We start from the raw sequence: 25,208 nt of genomic DNA on the forward strand, positions 1-25,208 counted from the left end.
TTAGGCTCATGTCATTCCCAGTGATTGGTAACTGCACTTTCTTTACTGATGGTGAAAAGCTCAGGGAGGTGAGGACTGAGGAGACTGGAATATTTCCAAGGGTGAAAGTTCTGTGCGTGTCTGATGGGTTTTTTCCCTTTCTGTCTGAGAATGCATATATTTTCCAAAGTCCCAGCTTTTGAAAAGATGCTAGTAAAGTGCCCAGATTGAGAATTGGATTTTAGAATTAAGGAGATGTAAGTGATAGGTTTGAGTTTAAATGTTTTTTTTAGAAATGGAATAAACTTTCAGCTCATTAGAACTTCTGGATCCAGCATGCCTTTTGTATTTGTGGAGGAGCTGTGGGGGAGTGTGTGTTTATCCTGTAAAAATCAGGAGACTGTGTGTCACAGAGGGTTCTGCATCATTAGAAGCTACTGCTCATTGAAATGGGTACCTGACTGGCTTTTTCCATGACAGATTTTGATTGTGATGCATTTGGTTATTCATTTGACACGTAAGAGAAAATGATTCACCTCTTTGGAAAGATATAAGGTGTTTCATTATCTGATCATTTCTGCAAACTCTTACTCCCCACATCCATTGGTTTCTCTCATTATGGTGCTCCCACACCAGCTTTCCCCCGTGTGCTTCTCTCAGAGGCTGCGAGAGCTGATCAGGACTCTTGAATTGGGTTGTTATTCAGGAAGTCAGGAGGATGAGAGCCAGATTCCATCGAGGGTGTCCTTTACGCTGGACCAGCACACGCATTATCTCCAGTAGTTTCTGTCGTTTGGCCTGTGAGGATGCATCGTTACCTGCCCCGCACTAAGGAGGGGACCAGTGGCTGTAGGCTTACGGAGCCACCAAGTGACACCGCCTGGATGGGGATCGCTGGGTCTGGCTCCAAAGCTGGACTAAAGTCAGTGCACTGGTTCAGGGAAGGGGTCTGAGGGGTTGGCATTTCTGTGCCTCTTGGATCCATATGGTTTCCATTTTTCTATTGTAATCAAGGGCACCTGAAATCTTTATTCCCTTCTTTTACTGACTTTGGTTTTCCTCTTGATTTCTTTGCCCATATCAGATTTGAGCAAGGTTGTCAGTAGATGAGAATTACCAATTTTCATGGTAAATAAGAGGGCAGCAGCATCATTTCTGAATAAAACGGCCTCAACAGGCAGTTGGACGGTGCAGGTATACTTTCCAGTGTGAGATATAAATGTGTGTGTCTCTTTCAGAAAGATTCATCCCTCCGCCCATCATAGGAATGTTTTTTAAGATTTTATTTATTCATTTCTTTGAGAGAGAGAGAGAGAAAGAGAATCTGAAGTAGATTCCGTGTTGAGCACGGAGCCTGATGTGGGGCTCGATCTCATGACCCTGAGATCATGATGTGAGCTGAAACCAAGACTCAGATGCTTCACTGACGGAGCTACCCAGGTGCCCCTATTTCAATTTCTTTTAATTAAAAAAATTTTTTTTGGAATTTTTTTGACATAACAACCCTGGGCATTTGGTTTGATTTATAATTCCCAACTTAAGGAAGACGAAGATTGTGTGGCTGCGGCGCTTCTTCTGCAGATAACAACGGGGGCACAGAGAGTGGGTATCGTCATCTCGAGTCGCATGAGTGATTAGTGGCAGAGCTGGTACTTGAAGCCAGTTCTGCTCCTGCCTCGGTGGCTCTTTGGTGACACGAAGCCGCCTTACCAGTGTTAAGGGTGGCCCGCGCTCATTTACAATGAATATAAAATACAAAGTAGCACAGTTCTCAAAATGTTATGTACTTGGGGGAAAGTAACTGAATAATAGAATGCCCATGTGTCTACAGGCCTTACTCCTACATGTTTGCACATGAGACAGGGCTCCCTTGTTTCTATTTGGTGTGTACTTAACCTCACCGCATGAGGTGCACCAGGTGCATTTCTGGGCCGGCATCTCCAGCTGGCACAGGAGGCTGCCATGCATTTTTGTAGTTTTCTGTGCAGAGGGACCATTGTATCATTGATTAGACATTCATATCTTGAGGTGGAAAGCGCTGGGTTTTTCAGGGTCCTCTTCAAATGCAGCGGTATGATGACATCTTGGTGAGTACGTAGAGTTTCTAGGTTCTTTTGGGAGAGAAGCCTCAGGGAGCCTCAGGACATGAAAGACACCAGCAGACAGGCAGTGCCGATTGTCCAAAGGCCAGGTGTATACATGGCCACTTTTGGTGTCACCCACTCTCCTCAGAGATCGCTAGATGTGAGGTCTGGGAGGCTGAACGGGAAGCTTAGTTGTGCTGTTTAACCTGCTGGGTGATCTTTGGCCAATCCAGTAATGTCTCTAGGTTCTAGTTTTCTCATCTGTCAAATGGAAGGCGTAATATCTGCCTCATGGAGTATAATCCAGTGCCGTGGTAACTAAACGCATGGCATAGGATGGGATTGTGTTATTTTCCCACTAGCTTTGACAAAAACTGGCTAGCTTTTGTTCAATGTGGATTGTACAGATTTGAATTGCCTTTTTAGAAATAAATTAATTCCATACATATTATTAATTGACTTTTTCTAATTTTAAGAATATATATCTTTTTCTTTCTAGGATATGCATTTCTTTTCTAGTGAAAAGCCACTAGTGAATTTTCAAATGTAATTTACAAAAAGGTGGCCATCACATCAACTTAAAACACTACCAGCATTGCCCCGTCTACCACACAGAATGTCATGGCATACTCGCAAAGGACATGCCTAGTACATTATTTCTCTCCCATTTCTGAAAACCCTTGGGATGTGCTAGCTATTAGGGAAGGTTATAAATCATCCTTTGAGAGAGGGGGGCAGGGAGGGAAGGAAAGAGAAGGAGGAGGAGGAGATCCGCCCACATAGCTGGCCAGGGGGACTGAGGTTTTGAAGGCACACAAATCAGGGTTGTATGGGTGCGGACTCGGGGAGGCTTCGTAGCTGTCAGATGCCTTCCTGACACACCCTGTGAGACTCTTCTTAGCTTTCAAGGGAGCTTACGTTGTGCGTCAGAAGTCCAGACACTGGCCTATCGTGTTATTTTCTCCAGAAGGTGGCAAATTACTTATTGAGTCCTTAAAAAATAACAGCTCTGTTTTAAAAACTTAGGTGGTAAAGTAATGGTTGGAAACATGCATAACCTAAACTTTTTGTGTCTGTAGGTGAAAATGTGTGGATTCCCCAAGGGGTGGTTTGGGGTTCAGTCACCTGGGTCTAGGATGGGAGTCCTTTTCTTTGTACTTCATGTGGGTGCCCATCTAGCTCGTCTCTTCTCATTCTTTGAGTGGCTCTCTCTGTGGTCTGTACCTATTGGATGAAGCATTGTAGTAGGTGAGGGGGTGCAGAGTGCTTTTTCTTTGCATTAATTGGCCCAGAATGCCATGGTTTTGGCCTTTGCTCCTTGATACACCCCATCTACTAGAGATGGTTTTGAATTATTCAAATCTGGACCTCAGCAAAATAGCTACACTTAAATGGAGATTGGAGAAGAGGAGATTGGATTTTTTCCCCCCTGAGATTTTAAATGCAAGGAAAATAGAACTTTTTGAATTAATGAATTGTTTGAAGCAGTTGGGGGGGCTCCCCATTTGTTCTACCTTTACAAAATTAAATCTATTTTCTGAACTGTCTGGTGGGAAAATATTTTTAAGGTAGATAATTTCTGAAAATGTCTTTGTGGTAAGCTGTTAGTGGTTGTAGGTTTTTTTTTGTAATACTGCAGTTTAATAATGAGGGAGTTTTCCATTAATATTCCAAACCATGTTTGCCAGCAGATACAGCAGGTGAAGTGGTAAAATTATGGGCCCATCAAAAATACTTATGCTTCCTGTAATATGATATTAAGTTTAATATTTTTATAACCCTCACTGAATTCTAATTTCACTAAAGTAGCAAGCATGCTTCCATTTGCAGTTCAATTATGCACATTGGTTGCCTTTGTACCAGGCAAATTAGAAATGCAAAATATCTGTGTGGGGGGGCATTGGAAAGAGTCATTAAAGATACCAATATTTAGGTAGAGATACACTTTACTAAGTGAACCCTGGGAATTGAAAATGGATGAAAGACAAACAAACACCAATCTGCTAATGTCTGAATCAGTATTTTAAATTAAAATTCAGAGAATTAAGGAGCAGTGTTCGCTTCTGACGCACAACCCTTTCCAGCACTCCTTTCAATCACATGTTAAAGCATAAAGTTCTTCCAGTAAAATCCTGAGGACAGAGAATGCATATCAGCAGCTCTTCTTGGATGGAAACATTGGTCAATTAATGTAATTGGGTAGTATTGCAATTGATAATTAATCCTTTTAAGATTTTGCTGACTCAGTTTAATGGAGCTGCTTGCCTGCCCTGGATCAGTCAACCTTGGGCTGAGCTTTTAGGTGATTAGCACCAGCGTGTAAGTGCACTGCCCGTAGAGAAAGAAGCCAGGCATTCGCCTGTCAAGTGCTGATAGCAGGAGCTCAATTTGGGGGGTTTGGGCATTTTAACAGCAACATTGTTCTTTGTTTGATCATGTGCTTTGGAAGTCTCTGATAAGGGAAACCTTTTTATAAATGGTTTTCATGAACCAAGTTTAGTCTTCTCAGATAAGAACAACTTACATTCATACCTAAAAGACGTCTTTAGTCTTTATTACCACATAAATGAGAATTCTGTTTTTTTACAAAAGGAAATTAATTAAAATTCAGGCTAATTATGCCTTTCAAAGATTTTTTTAAAAGTTTACTGTGATACTCAAGTTTCTTACGACTCCCGTGTTTCACTTTTTAGGAGTATGACACTATTTATTTATTCTTTACATTTTTCTTTCTTTCTTTCCTTTTTTTTTTTTATTTTTTTTTAAGATTTTATTTATTTGGGGCACTGGGGTGGCTCAGTTGGTAATTGGTTGAGTGGCTGCCTTCTGCTCAGGTCATCCCAGGGTCCTGGGATAGAGCCCTGAGTCCAAGTCTGGCTTCCTGCCCAGTGGGGAGTCAGCTTCTCACTCTCAGTAAATAAGAGAGCAGAAGCATGGGGAGTAGTAGAGGGAGAGGGAGAAGCAGACTCCCCCACTGAGCAGGAAGCCCCTCCTGGGGCTCCAGTCCTGGGATCATGACCCAAGCCAAAAGCAGATGCTTAACCAACTAAGCCACCTAGGCACCCTATTCTTTATATTTTCAAAGATCATGATCAAGAGGACTTATCAGGTACCCTGAACATCTCACTTAGTGGATGGTAACTTCAGCTTTCTGCAGAAATTAAGCTCAAGTTTGGAGCAGCCAAGAGTTATGTTCTTTTCTCTCATTATAGCTTCTTGCATATTTATTTATATTGTTTGAGAGAGGGAGAGAGAGAGAGAAGACACAGAGGGAGAGTGAGAGGGAGAAGCAGACTCCCAGCTGAGCAGAGAACCTGACGTGGGGCTCGATCCAGGACCCTGAGATAATGACCTGAGCTATAGGCAGAGACTTAACTGACTGAGCCACCCAGGGGCCCCAGTTTCTTGCATATTTAAACACTTGAGCTCCTCATCTTGACTCTCTTGTTTATTCTTGCTTTATTTTTGAAATTTTTAAAAAAATTTTTTTAAAGAGTTTATTTATTTTTGAGAAAGAGCACATGAGCACACTTGGGGGAGGGGCAGAAGGAGAAGCAGGTTCCCCGCTGAGTAGGGAGCCCAGCGTGGGACTCGATCCCAGGATTCAGGGATCATGACCTGAGCCGAAGGCAGATGCTTAACTGTCTGAACCACCCAGGGGCCCTATTTTTTTAAAAGATTTTATTTTTTTTAGTAATCTTTACACCCAGTGTGGGGCTTGAACTTACAACTCTGAGAGCAAGAGTCACATGTTCCCCCGACTGAGTCAGCCAGGCACCGCTTCTCTTACTTTAGCCTCACTGTTAGCCTTGTCCTGGTGTTCTGTCCATCACAGGTCAGGATGAAGTGAAAGGGCTTTGGGAGATAGCCGCAGTGAGGGACTGGACAGGAACATCACGAAGGGCGAATAGGGAGAATGTTCAGAAGTAACAAAGGGACCTGGAATTATGTAAGCCTCAGGGCAGCCTGTTCTCGGTATTCCGGTTCGTCAGTCCCAAGAGCCATGGCTTGTAGGTCTTTCTAAGAGAGAATGTAATGTGGGGGCCACCTGGATGGCTCAGTGGGTTAGCCCTCTGCCTTCGGCTCAGGTCATGATCTCAGGGTCCTGGGATTGAGCCCCGCATCAGGCTCTCTGCTCAGCGAGGAGCCTGCTCCCCCTCCTTCTCTTCCTGCCTCTCTTCCTATCTCTCTGCCTACTTGCGATCTCTCTCTCTCTCTCTCTCTCTCTCTCACTGTCAAATAAATAAATAAGTAAATTAAAAAAAGAGAGAATGTAATGTGTGTTCATAATCCCAAGAGTTAATCAGAAAAAGGCTATATCGTGTCGTTCCATTTACATTATAAAGTATTATAGGAAACAGCAAAGTGTGTTGGAATTTTTAAAAAGATGTATGTTTTAAATACATTTATAAAAAAGAGTGAGTGAGGCCTGTTCTTTGGTCAGTGCTTTGCATCTGGCACATCTCATCTTCCAGTGACACCGAGGTACGTTTGCACTGGTCTCTGCACGAGTAAGTCAGCCGGACGAGGAGGAGTTTGCCATCTAAAATGGGCTGTACTGAATTGGGAAATCCTATAGAGAACACAGAGATAATTCAGTGTTAACTTCCTTATAAGTAGATACAGTCATTTGCCTGCTAGACTCGTAGTTTCATCCGTAGGCATCTGTAGGCAGAGTCCCAGGAAGCAGTTGTATTTTCAGCATTTTGAGAATCCTAAAAGAAGTACTGAGTTTACTCATGATGAGGGTACACAGCCCACCGTGCTGAGCTGCTTTGCTTTCCGCTAGAATTACTTCACCTCAGTGTGGTAATGACATTGGTCTTTTAAGCTGATCAAGTTCTGGCTTGTTTCTGGTCACCTTAAAAAACTAGAGCAGGAGCTACATTACTCGGCCATGAATGCAGTTTGTAGAGAATAGCCTTTTGGTTATTACATATAGAGATTATATAGAGGGGACAGTTGTGATGGGAAGATTAGAAACCACTGTCTGAACCTACGGGTGGGAGAGAGTGGCTCCAGGAGATAGGACAGAAGGGAAGCCAGATGGTTAAGGGTAAAAGAAGGCCTCCTCTCTTTGTGCTGCCCCAAGGAGTGTTTTAGAGGGAGCATGCTTCAAGAGTTCTTCGAATGTTGGGAGGGAAGAAGGTACCCATCTGCCAAGCAGTTAAAAACTAATACCCAGAATGTGAACTATCAAAACATGAAGTTCTGGTCTCAGTCTCAGTCAGATTGGGTAGAAGGGCAGACATGTGGAAAGGAGCTTAGGCATCTTAGTGTCAGCAGTGTCCACTAGTAGAGTAAGGTGCCCAATGAAGAACGAGGGTGTGAGGTAGCATTCTGGTGGCGGCCGAAGTGTTCGGTGATATATCGAATGTGCCTTCTCCGGGAGTGGTCCCCAGGCCGGCAACATCAGTGTTGTGTTAGAAATACATGTTCTCAGCCCCACCCCACCGCAGATGTTTGAATCAGAAACTCTGGAGGTGGGATCCCATCGCCTGTGTTTTAACAAGAACTCCAAGGGATTCCGATGCACGCCGAACTTTGAGATGCCCTCGTTACCAAGTGGGGTTAGCGGGTGAAGTTCAGAAGGTTGGTATATTGAGATGTGAGTAGGCAGGGAGACCGGGAGAGATGTGCCAACGACCAGACCAACATGATAAGAAGAGACTTTGGTAATACCAGAGCACCCTGGGAGTGGAGGTGTGGCCAACGTGCGTGTACCTGTTCTGGGGCCATACCAGGAAAGCTGAGGAGACTGGGAAGAGTTGAACTGATCGTCTTTTACTTGGGAAATAGGATTTTTTTTTTTGAGGGGGCTTTTGGTCAGGAATGTGGTGAAGGCAAGTAGGGTGTGCAGGGGAGAGTAGACTGACAGGGTCTATATTGGAGCTGTGCAGGGTGATCTGATGGGAGAGTCACTAGGAGGACGGAGGAAGAGCTCCTAGTTGGAGAAATCGAGTTGTCAGTGGGGGCCTGAGCTGTGATTGCGGCCATGGAAAACGAGGAAAGGGACATCCCGAAGGTAAGATTCTGAGACTAAAAAAATTAATAAAGCACGTGCCATGCTGCTTGTTAGACTTGCACACCTTTGCTCTGCTCACACTGCTGCACGTGAAAGGGAGGGGGCCTGCCTGGGTTCTCCTGGGGAGCCGCTGTGCTCCCCAGAAATGAGGTCATCATTTCTCTGAGGGGGGCTGTTTAGAAACATATATTCTGCATTTCCTCTCTTTTGAAAGAAGTCTGATCTTATTGACCCACTGTTTTATTACCCCCCAAAGACCCTTTCCTAACAGGACCCTGCTTTTGCAGTCTGACAGGGCAGACACTGACTCACGAGGCATTAACGCTGGGGAATGGTGAGCGGTCTCCTGGTAACCGGCTTCTTTTTAATGTAGTAGCAGCAGATACGTTTTAAAAGTTGGATAGATGGTTTGTTTAAGAGGGTTTTATCATCAGTGTCTCTGATATTCAAGTGAAATAAATTAAGTTAATGGGAAGCTCTTTTATAGCCTGTCACGGAAGAAAGTACATAACTTCTGTCACGATTTGCATGTGTGGAGCTGCGAGAACGGACGATGAACAACATTTTTTCTGTCATGTCCTCGTCAAGTTCTAGCCGGTCGGGTATAGCAAATTGAATTGGACATGAGATGATAGCAGCTAAGAAACACAAACTTTTCGACCTGGGCTGGGGAGGATGTGGATACTGAGGCACAGCGAGGGTTTATGAAGGCTCTCGGGGTCTGGGTGGCCACAACTTCCTCACTCTTGTTTGCCTATGGGGAGCCCCCGAGGAGGGGAGAGCTGATGGGTGGCAAACACCTTTTCCACTTGCTGCAGGTGGGCGGAGAGTGGCTGCAGTGGGGGAAGGGCCGAGGCCGCCCCAGACCCCGAGGGAGCTTCCTGGAGGTTCACCAGCAGGCCACGATCGTCACTCCCAGTTTCACGTGTTCGGCTCGCCAGCCTCATGCTTGTTTGTATTTCACAAGACCCTGCCTCTGGCTGTGTCCGGCGTTCTTGTAAGGTGGACTGATTGCTGCCAATACCCGCTGCCTAGTGTTTCCGCGTTCTTGTCGAACGCAAAGGTCCACATGGAAGCGATAAACTTGCAGCTGTCCTTTCAGATCAGATCTGCCCCGTGGCAGCGAGGTAGGCGGCTGCTCTCTTAGGCCTGCAGTTGTGCGGGCGACGCCTTGGACACCCAGCGGCACCTGCAGATCTCCACACCCGTCTGCAGAGGTGGAGCCAGCCGCCGGGGGGTTGGTTAGAGGAGCACAGGGACTCCCAGACCCCCTCCTGTAGCAGGTGCGCGTGCATGACTGCGCGTGTGCTCTTGTCTCTACCCGAGGCCTGGCTGCGTGCCATCCGTGCCAACTCAGGGCTTGGTTTGTATGAAGTTGCTTTCTCTTTTATTTATTTATCTATTCGTTTAAAGATTTTGTTTTTAAGTAATCTGTTTATAAGCCTACCCAACATGGGGCTCGAACTTACAACCCGGAGATCAAGAGCTGCAGGCCCTGTCCGCCGACTGAGCAAGCCCGGTGCCCGGTTGCTTTCTCTTTTAAACTGTGCTTTCTCCCGAGAGGCGCTACGCAAGCGATGCCTTCACTTGAGTTGTTTAACTAGGTTATTTTCCTCCTGGAGGGGCACGGGAGGCAACTCCTTTAGAATAGCAGGGTCTCAAGACCCACTTTATACTCAAAATTGTGGACCCAAAGAGACTTTTCATTTGGGGGTTATATCAGTATTTATCATGTTGTAAGTTAAACTGGGAAATTTAAAGAGGATTAGTTCACCTAATAACATGCTAACAGTGACATTTTTAATGAAAAATAACTTCAAAAATTCAGGGAGAAGACTGGCATTATTTGACATGTTTTGCAAATCTCTTTTATCATCTGGCTTAGAAGACAGGTTGGATTCTCATGTTCTGCTTTTACATTTATTCAGTCTGTTACAAGGTGTTATTTTGATGAATGTATGTGAAGGGAAACCATTTTTGCCTCACACATGTAGTTGGGAAAGGGGAGATTTTCAGTAGCCTTTCAGATAATTGTGGACATTATACTTTGATAACACACCAAAACTTACCAAGTGGCGCTTTTCTTAAAGTTGAGTACAATGTGGAATCTTGAAACCATGATGGTGAACTGTTTGAACTTGTTTCGCTAAAATGCACAGGGCTCCCTTGCACTCTGAATGGCTTTTGCGATACTGTATGTTAGCGGAGTTATGTAGATCTGCCAGATGTTGACACACTTCATGACGCAATATCCAAAACATCACTGATCTCATCAGAAAAGTCTTCAAGTATTTGGGAAACTGAGCTCTTGATGTCAGGTAGATGTCTTTCAAGGGTCTCCCTTTGGTAGAAAGCTTGGATTTTATCACTGGCAACAACTACTCTAAGTTGTTTCCCTTGAAATACAGGCGCGGTTCATTCCTTTTTGAGCAGATACCTGCCATCTGCCCAGCTCTGCATAACCATTGTTTGTCCATTGTTCTTTCTAGTAACTGGTGTTCCAGGAGAAGCCTTCTAGTTCAGCTCACAGTCTAAACGTGGGGGAGCCGCCTTTCCCAAGACAGCGGAACGCTTCACGTGTGTCTGCGTTTCCTCATACAGAGTGATAAGATGTGTTGTCAAGGGTCGAAGTTTGGCAGAATGAATCCTTTTTGTTGCTTCCTCCAGGATATTAAAAGTGAAAATGGTCTTTTAAAAAAAGCTGCAAGTGTGTGGCGATGCCTGACATGGAGACCCTGCCTCGCCTGTGCTGAGGCACAGAGTTTTACTTTGGCTCTGCACCGGCCATCACCGCAGAGCTCGGCACCGGCAGAGGGACAGAATGTCGTGGTGTTCTCATGTCCACGCTGTTGACTTTATGGATCACCTCATGGGGGGACCCTTGGGGTCTGCGGGTAGTGCTTTGAGAACCTGGGTGTGGAATCTGACTCTGGAAGCAAAGCCAGTGTGGAGCTCTAGCTCTTCCTCTAATATGTTGGCCGTGGGGTCTGAGGGAGACTGGGCTGCTTTGGTGGATTGTTGTGAGGACCGGATGGGAGGTGCAGTGAAAGCGCGCCTTCTCTGGTGCCTGTATGTAGTCGGCACTGGTCAGGTCCTGTTCCTTTCCTTCCTGGGGCACTGTGAAGGTACTGTGGATTGGGAGACTGGGTGGGGTGGAGAGGTGGAAGGGGTCAGTTTTGCCTTAGTGCATGCCTGGTATCCACAGGAAGGTCTCTTGGCTCTTTTTTCTCACGTGCACTGCAGGGATTTGCAGGGGGAACAGCAGATCTTTCTGAGGCTGTTTGCGGGTGGAGGGGGCTTTGGTTCTCTGGACCTGTCGGTTGTCTGTGTGTGTCCCAACGTAGTTTGAGTTACAGAGCCCACTCTGAAAATTAGCAACGACTTCTGATTACTGTCCTCTCCTGTGCGCTGGGTGCTTTTTACAGATAATTCTGGTTCAGCCTAAGAGCGCTCCATGGTGGCAGACCCTAGGGGGCCTTTCATGGCTGGAAAAATAAACTCAAGGATGAGGCGGTTGTGCTCCTAGAGCTTGTGCGCTGCTGGGGGTCTGAGTGTCATCTAAGGCAGAGTTCTCTTTTTTCCCGTACTAAATAAATACCAGGGCAGGATTTTATCACAGCCAAGTGAAATCTGAAATTCTCAATACCTTATTCACATTAATTTTTAAAAAACTAACATTAATCCAGGATGGCTTGGTTGGTTGGGGACTGCCTTCGGCTCAGGTCTGATCCTGGGGTCCTGGGATTGGGCCCTGTGTCTGTCTCCCTGCTTCGTGGGAGTCTGCTTCTCCTTCTTACTCCCCTCCCTGCCACCCACTCACGCTTGCTCTCTCACTTTCTCAAATAAATAAAAATTTTTTAAAAAGGAACATTAATCAGACAGTAGTTTGAACACCGTGACCCAACTTCAAAAAAGGTTATCAGCCCCTGTCCAAGAAAGATCACAGCACGTGTGAAGGCCCCGGCCCTCTAGTTTATCAGGTGTATTTTCCCTATTGCATTGTTCCTGGAGGTGGACAAAGCACGATGGCAGTTTAGCTTTCAGAAGAAGAGTCTGTGGGGCTGACCTGCTCGTCCACTCATTTGTTCCCAGGGTCAAGTGTTGAGCCCACGTGTGTAACAATGCCCCAGGTCCATCCACAGGAGAGCTCTTGCTAACTTGGTGGTGCCAGAAAGGGCAGTAGTTGTGTTCCTGGTCCAAAGCCTCCAGCAGGAACTGCTTTTTTGGGAGGGAACTGTGTCTCTGTACCCGCAAGAGTGAAATTCCAGGTGGAGTGATCTTGGGTTTTAAATGACCTTTTGTTCTCTCTGCTGATGGTTTCACTTTGGAATTGCGGTACTCAGAATATCTCTGTTGCTATCTAGACTTGATGTCTTGTGTGTATAAGCCCTGAATTTTTTCTTTTAAAGATTTATTTATTTTAGAGAGCTCACGCCTGATGGGAGGAGGGACAGAGGAAGGGAGAAGCCGACTTCGCTGTGAGTGTGGAGCCCAACGCAGGGCTTGATCTGATGGACCCTGAGATCATGATCTGAGCTGAATTAGGAGTTGGATGCACAACTGACTGACCTACCTAGGTGCCCCATATAAAGCCAGAATTGAAGAAAGTTTGTATATATACTGATTTTTGTCCTGAAGGAGTCTCCCAGTAGAGTGCCCTGTAGCTGAGAACTCATCAGACGGATGGTGTGGGCGGCAGAACTGCCCGGGTGACTGCGTGTACCGAAACACCAAAATCCGGTGTGGTGTGGGATTGCGGTAGACTTTCTCTGTCCCCAGGGTCGAGGGGACACTCGCATTTCTGTGCTGTGTCATGTTTACTTTTATAAGATGTGATGGGGAATGTGAATTTACAGAATGTGCCTCTGCCTCCTGTTGGAGTGACCAGTGTATGGCGGAAGGGTGCTGGGCTGCCCTTGGCTCTTTCTTGAAGTTTTGCTGCTTGAGCAAGTCATGTCGCTTCGTTTAGCCTCAGGTTCTTCGTTTGTGAACTGGTGTTCAGGACAAACTGAGGTTTAGGACACGTGCCCTTTATCTCCCGCAGGGGGTAGTTGATGGTGAAGCTTTAGGGGAAGCCGTGAGATGGGGCTCAGAGGCCAGAGAACCCTGGTTGGGTGCCCTGCACGGAAGGTGCTGGAGAAGGGCAGCACTCGGACTGGTAGAGCTCAGGGAAGTCCCTCATGGCGGGCCACCCACAGGTGAGCAGCCCCCCTTTGTGGTGTGACCTGGGGCAACTTCATTAACCATCCCGTGCTCCGGTTTACTCGTCTAAAAACAAACAGGCATTAAAATAACCTCCACAGCAGTACCTACCTCTTCACGTTTAGATGTGGTCCTAATAGACCTGCCGTCCGTAGCCAGGTTTCTGGCTCACGGGGGATGCTGAATCCATGTTAGCGCTTTTCATGATCGGGGCGATAGGAGGCTTTTCCTGTGTGAGAAGAAGGTGTGTGTCAGGGAGCTTAACCAGATGTGTGGTTTAGCCTGCGCCTTGCAGCAGATCGCGTATCTTAAAGCAGCCGCCACTTAACAAGGGTGGTGGTTTCCAAGGAAGCCAGCAGGAGCGGGGAGGTGCCTCAGTGCAGTGGGCGTGACTTGTCTGCGGGGGGCTTTTCTGTGCCGTTCCTCTAGGTTCGTGGGGAGGACAGGTGAGGTGTACGCTGGTGGTTGTTTTTCTATGCTGTGAGTGTGCTGGTTGTGAAAATTTCCCAACAATGCATGGGCAAAATTGTATTTGACACAGTACTTGAATACTTTGATATGGGAAATGGACAAAGAAAACTAAAATGATACCGTCACGTCTTGGATTATTCTAGTTCACTTCTTTTTTTTTTTTTTTTAAAGATTTTTTTATTTATTTATTTGACAGAGAGAGAGATCACAAGTAGACGGAGAGGCAGGCAGAGAGAGAGAGAGAGGGAAGCAGGCTTCTCGCCGAGCAGAGAGCCCGATGTGGGACTCGATCCCAGGACCCGAGATCATGACCTGAGCCGAAGGCAGCGGCTTAACCCACTGAGCCACCCAGGCGCCCCTCTAGTTCACTTCTGAAGAGAGCATTTCGCTCTGTTGTCTTGAGCAAAAAGGCATGTGATGTTTACACCTGGTTTACCTGGTCTGTAGGGCCTGTGGCCGACCTCTGTGTCAGGTGGGCCGTCGTGAAAGACCCAGGGGCTAGGAGTCAGAAGACCCGACTTCCACACCCAGGTCCCAGCTCTGCCACTACCTGCTGTTTGACTTGCGGCAAGTCCCCCGACTTCCCAGGACCTCAGGTTTGAGATCTGAAAAGCAGAGAAGATGCCGGGCACCTTGCCCCGCTGGCCTCACCTGGGCCGTTGTCAGGCTCCGGTGAGAATCCTGGTAAAGTGCTGCACAACCGACGCACACGTTTGAGCATAAATGGCTGCTGGCGACCAAACTCTGACCCACCTAATGCAATATTTTCTTTCTCAGTGATGTTGCAGCCTTTCGATTATGACCCCAATGAGAAAAGTAAACACAAGTTTATGGTTCAGTCTATGTTTGCTCCGACTGACACTTCTGATATGGAAGCAGTAGTAAGTACTGAATGCTTCTTACTTTTCTTTAGTAATTAAAATGATTAGGTACAGAATTTTGGGTGCATGCATTTCAAGATGTGTCACAATTGCTTTAAAAGGGGAATGGTGTTTTCAAGGAGGTTTGTACTTTGACTACCTTTATGGTTTTTCTCAAACTTTGATTTTAACATTATGTGTAACTTTCCAGAACACTGCTCTTTTCTGACGTTTCCCTCTCAGTTTGCTTCAGCAGCTGCTTGTTCTGATGGGTTGTGTCTTGAATAGTTTGAGGATTCCTTCCTTTCCTTTATACCCCGCTTCCATCTCCCATAGAAAAGGGTGTTTCTTAGTCTAGGGAATGTCTTTTACCATGTCTCCCTGTACCCGCCCCCATCCCTAAGAGCCCAGAGGGATGTGAACGCGCGGGATGCTCAGTGTCCTGCAGCGCTTGAGCGTTTGCTTTTCACTGGGTTCTGGTAAGCAGGATTTTTTTCCCCCTCCCTAGTTTCCTTCTTTTTTTTTCCCCCCTGCTTAAATACATGTTTAACTCTGTCTCTAATTTTGGTAAAAATAAGATAACTTTGTTTTTATAAAATAAATGATACTATATTATTGTTTTTTCTGGGAAAAGATTATAATGGAAATTCTCCTTAAAGTGAGCTTTTTTTTTTTTTTTAATGTTTGAATAAATCAGCTGGCATTCTGGTGTCTGCGGGAATCACAGTGTACAGATAAACCTTACTGTGCACAGTCCCAGCTAGGACGGAGTGGCCAGTCCTCAAGCTTACAGATGGGAAAAAGAAGGCGGGGCTCCCTCCACACCCACATCACTTTGCAGCTTGCCGGCCCACGCTAGGGGACCGGTCCTCCGGGGAGCACCTGCACATGGGAGTCAGCCGCAGCTCACAAGGCTCTATGGTTTTTCTCTTTCAAAAGTTCTATGTGAGGGGCTTTCTATGCACCGCTTCCCTTCATATCCCAGTGTCACCTCAGCCTTTTCCATTAGTCTTAGAAAAGCATAAATGACCATCTTTGTGGATGTTCAAGTTTGGGGCAGGAGATGATTGCGAGCTGGATACTTGGAGATTGAGAGAGACGAGTGACAGTAGGTGACCTTCCCCTTTCATAAGAGTGATCATTGAGGCGTTTACTGCTTTCTCTTTTGTTTCCCAGAACATGAGTGTCACTTCATGTTAATTTGTGGGAGCAAGGAAATGTATAGCAAATACAAAATTTGGAATATCCAGATTGTGTTCTGCTTGGCTTTTGCTGCATGGCTTAGTGACAAGAGCATGGGCTTGGCGTCTCGGGCATGGGGCTGAGCTCTGCCTTGTACTAATGTTGTGGCCTTGGGCAGTTTTCATTAACTCTCTGTAGGGTTGGGTCACCTGTAAAAGGGGGTTAAAAACCTGGTTTTTAACATTGTTGTGGGAATCAGTGTGCTCTGTGTGTCGAGCACCTGGCACGGTGTCCAGAGTGCAGTGGATCTGAGTGCTGCTGTGGTCCAGGCCTCTGTATACAATAAAGATGAATTTCACTCCTTTTATGATAATTTGTATAACAGTTAAAATTTTTTATATAAATATACATTGGAGGAGATTTTGGAGATATACAAATAAGCAAAAATAAAACTAAAAGTGACCTATAATTTGTTTATACTAGACCTAACTATTGTTGTTAGAGCCTCATGCTATTTCTTTATTTTAAACTATTTTTTGGTATTTTGATATACAGAAAGCAGAAAAAATTATGCAGTGACTATTCCTATAACCTTTACCTAGATTCACCATTGAACACTTTGCCACATTTGCTTCATTTCTGTCATAAACTTTCTTTTTTTTATGCCGAAGCACTTAACTCTTAAGACACAGACTTCATGACACTCACTCCCTACACCCTTCAGAACAAGGACAGTGTCTTACATAGTCCCAGCACTGTCCTCATAGCTGGGAAAGTTGACATTCATCCAGTCATACGATCTAACAGAGAAACCTGTATGCAGCATTTTCCAGTTGCTTCAAAATGACCATTAGTTGTTACTCTATTGGAGTATAATACCCTCATCCCTTGTGTTTTTCATGACTTTGAATATTTTGAGTCCAGGCCAGTTCTGGGATTGTCTGGTTATTTCCTCATGATGAAATTCAGGTTAAATGTTTTTGGCAAGAACATTCCGTAAGTAATGTCGTTGTATGCATCGCATCAGAAGGCATTTAGTAGTGGGTTGTCCCTCTGTTGACGATGTTAAGTTGGATTACTTGGTTAAGATGGTGACTGCCAACTTTCTGGTGTCAAGGCGCAACTGCCCCTTGTGGCTAATAGGTCACCTGTGGTGCTCCGGAGTGATTGGATACTTGGAGAGCACGGGAATGTCCTGCTCACTAGCAGTCGCATCTGGTGGTTTTGGTCTGGTGATGAGCCTTGCTTAATGCTCTTTGGACACACGCACACAGGCACACAGATGCTCGTGTGTGTGTCCATAGAACAGACTAAAATATTGTCTGCGGCTTCCTTCCTTATGATTCTGAGCATTTTCTCCGTGTACTGTTCAGTATCATTTGAGTGGCATGCTAGCCCACGGAAGGGGTCTGCCGGGGCTTATTTGGCAGTTCCTGTTGTTCGCCATACAGATGGTCTCCTGGTTTCGGCTCTTGGTACCTGTGTTGCGCTAGCTGCCTCCTGCATGGTCCTGGGGCAAGGGGGGGAGAGTTTGTTCTTGTTTTCCGCATTGTAACCTTCCTGCTGTGCTGGTCTGCAGTTCTGGGCGTACCCTGGGATTCCTGCCCTCCGCTGCCCAGAGGAGGAGGATTAAGCCAGGAGTACGTTGCTCCCGGAGCCTGGATTTAGCCAGGAGGGTGTCCCCACTAGCAGGCTGGAGGGAGTGGGGGTCAGCCCAGACAGCGGCGTGCTCCGGAATGTGCCCTCTTAGTAGTTGGCAGTGAAGTTCTCAAACCACTCCCCCGTGGTATACGCTTACTCTAAGAGGGGTGCACCCTGCAGAGTAAGTTTTATTTTCCTAAGGAGAGCCAGAGTTACCTCTGACCGCTCAGACATAATTTAGAAAATTCCTCTTCCTTCTGGTTGTGGTTGTCTCTGTTCCATGTGCTTCCCACAGACGAGCAACAAGAGCAGCACTGGTTGGCTTGGAGGAATCAGGCAGCAGGACTGGGGTTCGTGAAGTGTAATAAATATTCAGGAAAGCTACTGTATTTAATCTTGTCCTGTTAAAAATATTGAAATCTCAGACGTAAGTTCTTTATTTGATATACACCCAGGCTTTCTCATTAAGAATATTTTTTTGAAATTGTCAGTTATAGGAAGAAAATTATTCTTCCAGAAGCTTTATAATATCCTGATTATTAAATTTAAATTGTTTTAGTGGAAGGAGGCAAAACCGGAAGACCTTATGGATTCAAAACTTAGATGTGTGTTTGAATTGCCAGCAGAAAATGATAAACCAGTAAGTATGTTTATCGTTAACAATAATTGAATGTTACAAGCTGATACTCATTTGCATACCATCTCCTGCAAAACCAGGATTTAAGTTGGCAAATTATTTTCCTACTTCTGATGTCTGATGGAAAAAAATAAGCTGAAGTCAACAAATAAGGGGCCTTCATGAAATCAGCCTCTGAGAGACTGGTGGAAAGACAACTAATTGAAACGATTTTTTTTCTTGGGAAGTGCAACCTGTTGGCTGGTGAAATGTCATAAATCCTAAAGAGCTTCTCTGACTTGGCAAAGTTATAGGTTGCTGTAAAGAGTGGGTAAGTCCACAGCAGGGAGTGATTTTGCCGTTTATCACGGGGCTTGACGGACAGGTGGTAAGCTCTCGGGTTCTCTGGTTTCACAGACTGCTGTCCTAGGTCTCCTGTCTGCTCTTTCCCCTAACGCCACCTCGCCACCCCCTTAACCCTCCTGCCTCTTTCATTAAACCTGCTTTTAGATTAGGGTTTCTCAACCTCAGCACTGTTAACACTGGGGCCGTCTTGGGCCATGTGGGATGTTGAGCAGCAACCCTGGCCTCTCCTCACTGGATAACCGGTCATCACCCATCTTGCGTGACAACCAAAACTGTCCCCAGACGTTGCCCGGGGTGCGCTGGTGGGGGCAGAACCGCCTCCCGCTGGGAGGCCCCCCATCCCCGTGCTGCCGGAGGGGCTGAAGGCAAGAACCAGCTGCCCCTGAGCTGTCCGCTCGCTTTTCTCTGTGAAGCCACGGGGCAGACCTCTCATGGCCCTTGCTGGTGACCTGTTGCGAGAGCAGATTGTATCTGAAATGCTGATTTGGACCTTCCTTCAGCCTAGTCAGAAGAGCTTAAATTGTTTGAAAAAGCCACCCTGCAGAAAGTCCCACTACCCTGGCCATTAGTCGCCGGAGTTGGGAAATGGAAACGCTCGCGTTCTGTGAGCATCGTCCGTAGCGGTCTGCAGGAAGGCTGCTGGCGTGTGCCTCTGCTGCTCAGTGTTTCCTTCCTGCTCGGCGACTGACTGCCGTCCTGATCCCGCCTCTTTGAATGGGTAATGGGGGTTTTTTGTTGCCGATTTTGTCTCTTCCCATTGCACATTTTGTCCTGGGAAGGTCATTTGGGGAACCTGTGAGACCTGTGCTCTGTTCCTGGTTCTGTGCGGTACCAGCTCTGTAGATGGGGGCCTCGCCCTTTGCGGGGTTCCCTTCTTCTCACCTGGAAGAGGAAGGGTCAAGCCCAAGAGTGCGATAGGGAGAGCCAGTCGTTTTCTGTGAGCTGCGTGGGACCCCCAGGCCAGTGATCCCCAGCACACCTGACCACCACATGCCCTCCCGGGTACCGGCTCCTCCCCGCTCACTCTCCAGAGACGGTCATAACTGTCTCCGAAGCGAAGTGGGGGTGTGCGGCCCCTGCAGTTGAGGTATTGCAGACATGGAGCTGGTTTCACCTTCAGCCCGGCTTCAAGTTCTGACTTGGTGAAATTAATCGCCCTCTGTGGAATGTCCTCCCTGGCTTCCCGCCTCCCCGTCCGGGCCCGTCCTGGGGGTGTCGAGGTCTTCCTGGTGACAGTGATTTGTGGCCAATAACTCCTGAGCTTGCACAATTACGATATGCTGATTTTGGCAAGGCAGGAACTCGATAGTGCAGTACGCACAGCCCTTTTTCTCTTCTTTTGAAGCATTAGTCTCAGCCGAACTTCATTATTTGCCCTTATCCATAATTTCTGGGGCCCAGTTGCTTTAGATTATTAAGATACGAGATAAAGTGATCCATTTTTAAAACAAATGTGACATGTTACAGTGTGGATGAAACGCTACCACGTGTGGTGTTTGCTGAGAACTACTTTACTTTGCATAAAAAAGTCCTTTATTACATAGTTGGTGACACTTGGGCTTTCATTTATTTCTGAACAGCATGATGTAGAAATAAATAAAATTATACCCACAACTGCATCAAAGACAGAAACACCAACGGTGTCTAAAGCTCTGAGCTCTTCTTTGGATGACACCGAAGTGAAGAAGGTGATGGACGAGTGTAAGAGGCTGCAGGGGGAGGTGCAGAGGCTCCGGGAGGAGAACAAGCAGTTCAAGGTAATGGCATCTTTTCTTTTCTTCAAGATTTTATTCTTTTAAGTAACCTCCACGCCGAGCACGGGGCTTGAACTCACAAGCCTGGCAGCAAGAGTCACATGCTCTACAGACCAGGCCGGCCAGGCTCCGCAGCGGCGTTTCATTTCCTGCTCGTCTACAGAAAACAGGGGCTTTCCCGCTGTGATCTTGGGTGGGGAAGTTGACCCATCCCTGGTTTTGTAGAATTGTTTTGTATTTCCACATTCTTTCCCTAGGGAGAAGTTTCTGTGGCTTTCATCAAGTTCTGAAAGAGCTCTGACACATCTTCCCACCACCCCCCCCCCCCCCCCCCCCCCCCGTCCCCTAATTGACAACCATTGTCCCTGAGCAGAAGTTTCTCAACTATTTAAATTCTTGTTCCCTGGTACTTGACATGTTATAATTCATTTAATCTTCTAAACCCTTCTGTGAGGTAGGGATTCTTACCATCCCCAATTTACAGATGAAGAGACTGAGGAACAGAGAGGTTAAGTGACAGGCAGGTCACACTTGCCATGGGAACTGAACCCAGGCTTTGTGCCTCAGAGTCCACATCCATCCCATTCTCCTCCTCAGTGTGCAGACTCTTGTCCTCTTGTAAGGAAACAAAGCCCCTCTTGCCCTCCCATGAGTGTAAACTGAAGACGGACTCTGAGATTAAACACAAAATAGCAGTGGTTACCTTGAATTCACAGTGTCAAACCCTGCTCCAGCCCAGGTGGGTGAGAATCTTTCCTCAGTAGAGGAAATAGGTAAATACCGACCTGTACTTTTAACACAGGCATAATTCTGTTCTTTGAGGATTCTAGGTGGGTCTGGCCAGTAGGGTCTCCTCAGACTGTTCACATGATGATGAGATTAGAGATGGGAAGTCGTCACAGTCGACAGGTGGAGATTATAGAAGGAGAAATGCGAGTCTCCAGCTTGTGGACATTGACGAGGTGGTTGGCGTTGGTGTTAGAAGGTCAGGTTGCGCTGGGTGGTGAAGGCAAGCGGGCTGCACTTCATTTGGCCTTGGTGGCCTGAGATGTTGTGCCAGTGACTGTCCACACTTGACTGGCTTTGAGTCTGTGGTGGTCACAGCGTCTCCCGGGCCTCCGCTCGCAAAACATGTTGAAGGCCCCTTCCAGCTTTAAAAGTATGTCTGTTTCAGACAAGGTCTTAAAGAGAATGTTTCCGAACATCTAGTCATAGGAACTTCTTTTGCAGCTTAACTCTGAGGCTGGTCTGGTCCCTTCTTCTCGATCATGCCACTCACCCATGCCCTGGGCTTCTGCTCTTTAACCACCAAAGCACCAGACACACGTAATAAATACATCCCGTTCAGGTGACTTCTTCTTTTATTCTGACCGTGCCGTCGATACAGGAGAGAATCAACAGTGTCTGGAGAATGGCATCATCTTCTTTCTTTGCAGTAATCTTAATTTGCCTCCTTCAGTAACTTCTTTTAGTATGGAGTAAATTATGAAGCTGCCACTTTACTTTTTGGCTAAAAATCCAAGATATGCCTAAAGCTTCTCCTTGAGTGTATTTCTCTTCAGGAACAGAGTCCTGTGCTGTTTAAAGTGATAAATAGGTAGAAATAGCTTCTATATAAACCCAATAAAATAAATGCTGTATTTTGCTCTGCCCATTTTTTTTTTGGAAGTTAATCGAATAACATCGGTCGTTTATCACTATGCAGCGATATTGGCCATGCCCCATGAGCAGAATATCTTTAAAATATTATCAGACTAGTCTTGACAATAGAAGATTCTTTATCCTGCCCGACACTGATTTCTTGTTTCGTGTTGTCTCGTTCTTTCATTTGACCAGCACATTTCCCGAGGCCCTCCCCTGTTCCCGGCGCTGTGGGCGCGAACACGAGCTGTCCCTGCTGTTGAGGAGCTCTTTGCTGACTAGGGTCACTGGGGACGCAAATACTGACGACCCGAGTAATGAGTGGCCCCACAGAGACGGCCACAAGTGCCATGGAGACTCAGCTCGACGGGCTGGCTGCATGTTGGTTGCAGGACTGATGAGTGTGGGGACAATAGATGGGGTAGTTAGCCAGAGATGCCCCTGAGCCCGAGCAGAGAGGCCTTGCTGCGTGCCATGTTGAGGAGTGTGGACTTGGCCTTGGGAGCAGTAAAGGAGGAGAAGGTTCCTATTCCATGCATTAAGTAGGCAATGTCCGAGATGCATAGATCAGCTTCAGTCACATTCTGATATTCCACTTATCATGTCTTCTGCACAGCAGCCTTCACGTAACTCATCGATACAGAGCTCTGCATTTGAAAGCTTCTGGGCCTCCCACTTTGTAGCTTCTTGTGATTTTTATGCTTGTGCTTTGGGAAGTGCCTGTCATTTCAAAACCTTTGACTTGGTTAAGGAGGCCTGCTCAGTAGAGGAAAGGAAGACAGAGGGTTGGAGTCTGATGTAGGAGAGGTGCCGGGAGGCATGTCCAGAGAGGTGGATGGTCCCAGGGTGCCAAGGACCTGGCTGACCCTCTCAAGGGCTTTTTCTCTGAAAGTGATGGGGAGCCAGGGTGTGCCTGTTTAGACGCATGGTGTAAAAAGGTGCGTGGCTGTGTCGTGTGGGTGGGTGGCAGGGAAGAGGGGCTTCTGGCAACGTTTTCTCAGTGGCCTCAAGCCAGTGCCTTCTCTGTGGGATTCAGTTTCTCCCTTTGAAAACTGACGAGGCTGGCCCACGCCGTGAGGTTCAGGTCTGCTCGCAAGCGCACCCTGCGAAGCTGGACGGTTATCTGCTGCTCCTGGTGTCTTGGGTTGTCTTTGAAATGTGCATTTGCTCCCGTAGGAAGAAGATGGACTTCGGATGAGGAAGACCGCGCAGAGCAACAGCCCCGTTCCTGCATTCGCTGCGGCTGGGAAGGAGGAGGGCCCCAGTGCCCGGCTCCTGGCGCTCGTGGTGTTGTTCTTCATCGTTGGTGTCATCATAGGGAAGATCGCCTTGTAGAGGCGGCCGGCGGAGGGTGGCTTACTGGATTGATGGCCCGCCATACCGTGGGGTTTGAATTGATCATAACCATGTGTAAAAAGAAGTTAATGTGTGATGACATCTCACAGGTCTTGCCTTTAAATTACCCCCTCCCTGCGCGTGCGCACGCGTGCACATACACACACACACAATTATAATGTAACAATCTTTTAGAAAGTGAAAAATGTATAGTAAATGATCGGGGGGAAAGAATGGTCTTTATTAATGACGAGGGAAACCGTGATTAAATCGTAATGGCATGTCGTAAGTGTCACTTTAAACATTTGTAGCCTTGGTACCTGTGGCTGGGTTGATTACCTCTCTCAGAACAAGACACTCTTCCTGCCTGTTGGTGCTGGCCCTTGGGGAGCGGGAGCCCAGTGCGGTGGGAGGGCCATCCCCTCCATGTAGCAGCCCCCACCTGCTCACCCACCCCTGGGCTGCTGCTCCATGCCCTGCTCTGCTCTGCCCCTGGCCGCTGGTTCCCTGGGACTGATGGACGGGGTCAGAAGCCAATGGCGTTGTGCTGTGGCAGCGTTGGATCTGCCCGTGGGGAGCGGGAGGTGGATGCTGACCGACTAGCCCAACACTTTGGAAATCAAAGTCAATGCTTTGTTCTCTTAAAGGGACCAAGCTGAATTACTGTCGGTTCATGTAGCGAGATTCACTTGTTATTCAGAGATGTTTAATGCACATTTAACTTATTTCATGTATCTCATCTCATGTTTCCTTATTGCCACAAGATTATAATTACTGCTGTGGGCTACACATCATCTGTGCCACCTGGTGCCGCTGGGAGCTGCTGGCATTGCGGCTGGAGAGCTGTGGGCTCCTCTCGGGAGGTTCTCCGGGCCCTGCGTACACGTGGAGGGGTGGCTTGACTGACTGTGGGCGAAGCGCTGCCAGGAAGGTTTGTCTGTGTGACTAGATGACAGCCGTCCAAGGGGGGTTCTTAGTGGCAACAGTCAGCTCTATTCCCTGTCGAATGGAGAAGACTGGCCGGGCTTCCGTGTTGTTCCTCATTGCCCCTCTGCTTCCCGTCATACTTCCAGCACACGTGCCCCTAGTCTGGTCCTGACCTCTCCCGTGTGGCCCTCGCTCGGAGCGGGGCAGCAGGGGCAGCAGCAGACAGGGAAGCAGCGGGGTGGGGGCAGGGAGAGGGGTGAGAGTCTCTTCAGGTAATCGTCGAGTAGTGATTGAGAGTTTGACTGTAAATTAATTTTATGCCATAAAAGACCAATCCAATTCTGTTTGACTATGTAGCATCTTAAAAAGGAAAAAAAAAATAAAGCCCCAGAACTAAGAGCTCTTTCGTCATTTTGTCACACTTGCTGTGGGGGTTATTATTCTTACGGTTTTCTTTGTTATTGTTTGTCACTGAAAGGTTGGTTCTAAAATGAGCCCGATCAGTGAGAAATCTGTATGTTTAATGACTGAATATATATAATCGTGTGTGCGTGTATGTGTGTGTGTGTGTGTGTGTGTGTGTGTGTGGTTGGCTTCAACGGAGAGCACAAAAATAAAACTGCTGAAGATCTTAAGCAGGTGGTCACCCTTGCCCTTCCATTGCTTTGCCCCTGGGTAGAAAGAACTCTCTCCTCTGGGTCAAGAGGCCGAGCTGAAGAGACAAGGGACAAGCGTGCTGAGCGTGGCTGCGGGGAGCGGGTGGGTTTGAAAAGACAGAGCCATCAAAAGGAAGACAGTTCTTAGAAGTCATCTGCTTGACTCACATTGCTCCTGAGCTTGGCTGGGGCGGGAGGGCCTTGGTTCTGGCCCTGAGGGTCTGGTCAGGGACCTAGAGCCTGGGAGCTGGGCATCTGCGTCCAAATAAGTAGCCTCTGTCTTCGTGCGCGGTTCCTGGGTCCCGAGTGCTCACGGGGAACGTGGAGCGGGCCTAGTTCGCAGCCACATGCCTGGTGCTCAGACGGCGTTGAGTGCGTGCATGGGGAGGGCTGCCCAGTAGAAGTTAGGCTCCGGTATTCACTTGTCCGCGTGGATCCAGGGACTTACGGAACGGGGTGAAAAGTCGGT

General features: G+C 47.1%; 1 protein-coding gene across 3 annotated transcripts in view; it reads left to right on the top strand.

Moving 5' to 3' along the window:
* The window catches only part of VAPB (VAMP associated protein B and C), a 51,566-nt gene extending 27,084 nt beyond the window's left edge, over window positions 1–24,482 (top strand). For 2 of the 3 annotated variants that reach the window (XM_047744277.1, XM_047744276.1), the window contains 4 exons: window positions 14,539–14,642; window positions 18,004–18,084; window positions 20,007–20,183; window positions 22,998–24,482. In XM_047744277.1, coding sequence (XP_047600233.1) covers window positions 14,539–14,642; window positions 18,004–18,084; window positions 20,007–20,183; window positions 22,998–23,156 — 521 coding nt within the window. In that variant the 3' untranslated portion in view covers window positions 23,157–24,482. The remainder of the gene's footprint in view (window positions 1–14,538; window positions 14,643–18,003; window positions 18,085–20,006; window positions 20,184–22,997) is intronic. The other variant, XM_047744278.1, reaches the window with a different exon arrangement.
* The last annotated feature ends 726 nt before the right edge of the window (window positions 24,483–25,208 follow it).

Source organism: Lutra lutra, chromosome 9, assembly GCF_902655055.1.
Source record: "Lutra lutra chromosome 9, mLutLut1.2, whole genome shotgun sequence".
NCBI classification, from domain to species: Eukaryota; Metazoa; Chordata; class Mammalia; order Carnivora; family Mustelidae; genus Lutra; species Lutra lutra.